The following is a 6,000-nucleotide window of genomic DNA, read 5'->3' as shown; positions in this document are numbered from 1 at the left end:
GAAATTAGTCCATAGGGGGCAGAGTATTTAAGTTCAATGACTTCTTAACCCTACAGTAGACTTTTGAGTCTTCAAAAGGTGTTCCCCATTTTATGGAATTAAATTATTAGTTGCATAAATAAATATTTTTTTTAAAAAAGGCACGAGAAGGATCTATCTCCATCTCTCCTATTTTTGAGTACCCCGGAGGCATCTGTAGTAACCTTGACAACTAAGAGCTGGTCTAAGATGGTCCTGATCCCATCAAACAGAGCTATTCTTGGGTTCTCAAACTGGTTTGAAAAAATCATTCTCCTCCCATTTGGAAAGCCTTTAATTTTATCAGACCTTACGTGAAAAGCACAGACATCTTTGAGACATCCCTTTGCTTTTAGTTGGGGTGGCAGGTCAGATATTTAATAGAACCATATTATATAACGGGCAGAGGTAGGATTCAGATAATTTAACAACTGGTTCTTTGCCCTAATAACCAGCTGGGTGGGTGTGGCCAGAGATGTGACAGGCAGCATTCGGCCTCCTGCACCCCCCTGGGAGCAAAAAAGGACCATAGGGGAGCTGCACCACTGCATGCCCCGTTTTGGGCCTAGTAGGCCTCCCTAGTAGGCCTCCTGGGAGCAAAAACGGGTCGCAGAGGAGTATCACCCCGCACTCCATTTTGGGACTGATAGGCCTCCCTACACTTACCTGGCAGCCAAAACGGGGCATGGGTGGGACTCCTGGAAGGGGCGGGGCAGGAAGGGGTGGAGTGAAACAAACTGGTTCGCTTGAACCAGGCCGAACTGGCTGAATCCCACCATTGATAATGGGGCTGTGCAAGATGTTAAAATGAAGGGCTTTGGACCTTGTGCTAGCATGGCACTTCGCAGCTCTTCATTAATGGAATCAGACTTTCTTCAAGCTTCCGCACAAAGCTGAAAATAGATGCAGCTGCTTAAAAGCTCCATTGAGTTTAGTGAGTTGATTTCTTAAAAGCAGCCAGATCTTTTTTCAGGCTCTTGCAAAAAAACATGAAAAAGGTGGTTTGTTTTATAAAGACAGTAATCTGTGAAGCTTCAATAATCATTTCATTCACATTAGCCCAAAATGGCTGGTCTACATAACTTTTAGTATTTAATGAATGAATGGGTTTTTTTTTTAAAAAAAAAAAAAGCCTATCCAGACCACGTAAAGCTAAATTTTCTTCTCCTTTTTTTTGTTTTCTTTCACTTTCCTCTATTTTGCAACACAGATCTGTGCTGATCAGAAAGCAGACCGGTCATGACAGGAACAGCAACAGCAGTACTGCTCATAGGTGTAGTCCTTGACTTATGACTGGTTACATTCAAAGTTATGACAGATTCCCCCAAAAGATACTTACGACCCGGTTCCAAAGATGGCTGCCCCTGACTGTATTTCGGGGGCTCAGCAACCAGACTACTTTGAGAGATTTTTTTGCCACAATTTGTTTTGCTGAAAACTGAGCTTTACTTCTACTTTGCTTCCGGTTTTTGGCAAAAATGCCCCATAGCGAATAATGGATTTCCTTAACAATTGAAGTGATTGCTTGACAATTGCAGATTTGCTTAATGACCATGGGTGATTCGCTAAATTCCCACCACAAAAAAAGGTCATAAAAATTGGGTCGGGTATGTTGAGGGGTGGGGTGTTTCTGCTTTACAATCATCACAATTTATAATCGTGATGAGCAGGCTCCATTACAGTCATAGGTTGAGGACTATCTGTAGTAACTTAAGACCGCCACTCTATACGACATGGTAGCAATTCTAATTCTATTGTACCACGGGTATTAAACTCGGTGCATGACATTGTCGTGATGTGACATTGCAATGTTTTTTCCCATTCACGGAGCTGGGGTGGCCGTGGCCTGCTGTATTATACAAATTTGACACCCCTGCATTATACAAATCCAAATTTTGCAACCTACTATGTAAAATAAACCATGTTGAATGACACAAATGGAGTATGGAATTTGAAATAGTTCTTCTTCAATGCAAGCCATTCATCCACCATACATCTCTATACTAGGCCTGTCTAACTCCTGGCAGGCAGGCTGGATATGTCACCTGCTGCCCACGCCCATCCCTGGTTTAGCGAAGGGGGAAAAAGTCCCAATACATCACATGATGTCGCCATGACGATGTGAGTTTGACACCCCTGCTCTATACCGAAAGCTCTGATCAAGTTGAAATCCTTATTACAGTTGTTGCAGGAAACTCTTATTGAAATGTGCCTATTTTTATTATAGCCCAGAGATCCCAACAAGGTTCTGATGCACACCTAGAGCTTCACAAAGGAAATGAAGATGGCGTACATGCAGAGCAAATAATTAAAGGCAAGCTTCAATAAGCACATCAGACATGCATAGCACTCTCCTTGGCATGTTTGTTCAACAACAATTGGCAGGGATTCCTATAGTTTTTACTTCCAAGTACACAGGAATAATTCGGCAATCTCACAGAATGCGTGCAACGGGCTTTACTCTCAGCAACTGGGCACAGAATTAGTCTTATTATTAATTAATTGGTTAGGTTAAATAAAAATTTAAAACTTTGTAATAAACAACATGGCTATTTGAATAGACTATTCGAAACCTCCGTAGGCATTTTAAAAATAAAAATTCTTACCAGATTAAAGAACATTTTAGAAAAATCATTTGCCATCTTCATACATCCAGGGGAATAACCACATGCCTGCTTAACACTCATGACCATGATTTTTCTAAAATGAGTATTGATCTCCTATAGTTGATTTAAAAATATGGATTAAATCTAGTCATAGCATAGGTCCTATTAATATCATGGAGAAATCATGTGATTTCACTATGTGTAGCGATATATTAACCATCATCTCCTTTTAATGACACCATAATCCCTTGTGGGGTGGCTCTGAGCAACTGAATGGAGCTGAGTGTTTACTGGCCAGATGCCCTTCCTGTTGCCAATGCAGAGTTTTGTTCAGCAGATGTATTCTCATTGTGCCCAGAGAGAGAAATATCTAACTCTAGCTAGAATCAAACTCACAGCCTCCCGATTGTGAGGCGAGAGCTCAATCTTTAGGCCACCGCATCCCTCATCTAGTGATATACCAATATAGACTACTAAATTGAGATCAAATCCAATACAATGATCAAGCTAATTTGATTTGATGCTGTAAGACAATTATCTAGAATCCTTTCTTGGATAGCAGAATAGTGTTATTTTGAAACCCTGGTTCTCAATTGATATTATTCAAAGTATGCAATTTCTAGAAATACTCCTTTCACTAGACTAAAGAATGGTTTAAAAAAAAATACACCCATTTTTAATGGCTATACAAAAGTTTTCGTTCAGAACATTCAACTTATAACAAAAGTTCCTCCTTTTTTAAAGACATATATCAGAAAGTATGGCTTTTGAGTCAGCCAAGGCCAAAAGGAATTCAAAGGATTGTTTTAAAATGTCACTAAAAAAAAAGAAAGCATTGAAAAACATATATTAAATTAAGATCATATTTGTGTGCATAAATATTTTCATCCCATTGGATTTCCTTGATGTTTAGTTGGTAATTTATCCAAAAAGGTCTACGTAGCAAAGAGAGACAGGAGACCTAACATTATTATGGATGCATCTTGCCAATGTCTCTGGGTATGATTTATAGGTGTTGTTGTTGAAAATACGGCATCGCTTGAATTCCTAGGTAATGTCAAGTTGCAAATGTTTCCTTCACAACAAGAAGTGCATACCTGGAAAAAAGAAAAAAAATACTTAAATCATTTTTCTCACAACTGATAGAAATGTCATTATCAGAGGCAAGATACACATTATACCCTAAAGCTGTGATGGCGAACCTATGGCACACGTGCTGGAAGTGGCACGCAGAGCCATCTCTCCAGGCATGCGAGCCATCACCCTTTGCTCTTCCTGGTTCCAGCGTGCTAGCCAACTTGTCTTCACGCATGTGGGAGCACCAGAAACCAAAAGAACAGCTGTCCAGTGTGCAGCTCCTCACGCATGGAGACACTGCTGAGGGGTAAGAGGTGCGCCGACAGGGAAGCGGCCGAGAAGGGGGGGTTGGCTGGCTTGTTCTCGGTGGCAAGCTGCGGGGGGAGCTTCATCCCAGCCAGAGTTGGAGCAAAGCGCTCCCACCTCCTGCTCCCCCAACCCAACCCCAGGAATGCCGATGCCCCTTCCCTTCGAGGCTGGGAAGGGGCTCCAGCTTTCCAGCAAAGGGAGGCTGCATTCTCCGCTTAACTTTCTCTCCATGTCCGGGGCTGCAGAACGGGTTGTCAGGTACCACAGGGGCATGCAGGGAGGCGTGAGGATCCCGGCTCATGTGCACTGGACAGCTGATCTTTGCAGGTACAGGCATGTGTTGGAAACCAGAAGAGAAAATCATCTGCTCTTCCGGTTTCTGGCATGCGGGCACACACGTGCGGCGCTCCCGTTTCAGCACTTAGTGCTGAAAAGGTTCGCCGACATTGCCCTAAAATTTGCTGCTATTGCTTTTTAAAACTGCTCTGATGTAGAGAAGTGCCCCCTTTTTATATATATCTATACCACATAGCTCCAAAAGCATAGTTGCTGTAATGATGAAGGACATTCAAAAGGGTAATTGATGAATTAAAAAAATATATATCAAGGCCCATCTTCATATTATAGCTATAATTAAAATTTGCTTCACCAACCAGAAACAGTTTTAATTGGGAGGAAAACAGCTTGGCTATACATGTTTGATTAGAAGGTGCAGTTAACTTTTAACTGATATATCTTTGGTGAACTATCCTTTGCAATTGGCTACCAAGCGAGGATGGGCAATTACCCTCCTATTTCACATCATCAAATCATGAATTACAGATTTTATATATTTTAAAACTTGACGAGCGAAAAAAGGTAATACATTTATGATATGATACCAGAGAAGCTACTTTAAATTCTGGCAGAATGTCTTCCCCCAAAGCATTAAGCATACCATAAAACCACCTCCATCTATTAATTGTCATTTATATTCTTGGAGGAAGAAGGGACTTTTCCCCTATTATTATCAACTTCTAAATCACAGGAAGGAAAGAAGAAGAAAAAAGACCTACTGTATTTTTCGGAGTATAAGACGCACCTTTTTTCCTCAAAAAAAGAGGCTGAAAATCTGGGTGCATCTTATACATCGAATACAGTATGTTTTGCCTCCCAAAGCCCCACCCCTTCATCAAAATGGCCGTGCATACCCTTATGGAGGCTTTCAGAGAGCTCCTGGGGGCTGGGGAGGGCAGAAATGAGCAAAGAACAGACTGTTTTGCCCCCCCCCCCCCAGCTCCCAGCAGCACTCTATAAGCCTCCACAAGGCATTCATGCAATTTTTTTGCAGAAACGGGCCCGTTTTTGCAAAAAATGGGTCACTTTTTCCTCGTTTTTGCCCCCCTAGGAGCATTCTGCAATCCCCCCCAAGGCTATTCATGCCTTTAAAAAGGGGGGCTCATTTTCATGAAAAACGGGCTGTTTTGGGGAGGTTTGCAGAGCGCAAAAACTTTTTCCCCCCGTTTTGGAAAGCTCTTTAACTGATTGATGAGAATTACATTGATCAAGTGCTGTGCTAGCAGAAACAAAGTCTTAGGTGCTGCAGATTGTCAACAATTTCCTTCTCCAGCACATGGATAAATACACCTCGAAACATCTACCTACCTATCTACACTCCCTCCCTCCCTCCCTACTGTATTTCTCTATCTATCTCTTTCTATTTCTCTCTCTCTATTCCTCTACCTACCTATCCTCTCTCTCTCCCTACCTATCTACTGTATTTCTCTCTTTTTTTATTTCTCTCTCCCTATCCCTCTACCTACCTACCTACCTACCTACCTACCTACCTACCTACCTACCCTCTCTCTCCTTCTCCCTACCTACCTACTGTATTTCTCTCTCTTTCTCTCCCTCTATCTACCTACCTACTTTTTTTAAAAAAATGCCTCTTCAAAACCTTGATGCGTCTTATACTCTGGTGCATCTTATACTCTGAAAAATAACCATGGAA

At 41.7% G+C, this 6,000-nt stretch overlaps 1 protein-coding gene across 1 annotated transcript in view; it reads right to left on the bottom strand.

Moving 5' to 3' along the window:
- Positions 1-432: 432 nt before the first annotated feature.
- LYPD6 (LY6/PLAUR domain containing 6) overlaps positions 433-6,000 on the bottom strand; it is an 89,418-nt gene continuing 83,850 nt past the window's right edge. The window contains exon 5 of the mRNA XM_081938421.1: positions 433-3,721. Coding sequence (XP_081794547.1) covers positions 3,560-3,721 — 162 coding nt within the window. The 3' untranslated portion in view covers positions 433-3,559. The remainder of the gene's footprint in view (positions 3,722-6,000) is intronic.

This window comes from Natrix helvetica (genome assembly GCF_964273705.1).
Source record: "Natrix helvetica genome assembly, chromosome: 1".
Classification (NCBI taxonomy): Eukaryota; Metazoa; Chordata; class Lepidosauria; order Squamata; family Natricidae; genus Natrix; species Natrix helvetica.
Note: the sequence above shows the minus strand (reverse complement) of the source record. Positions and strands in the feature narration are given on the sequence as shown.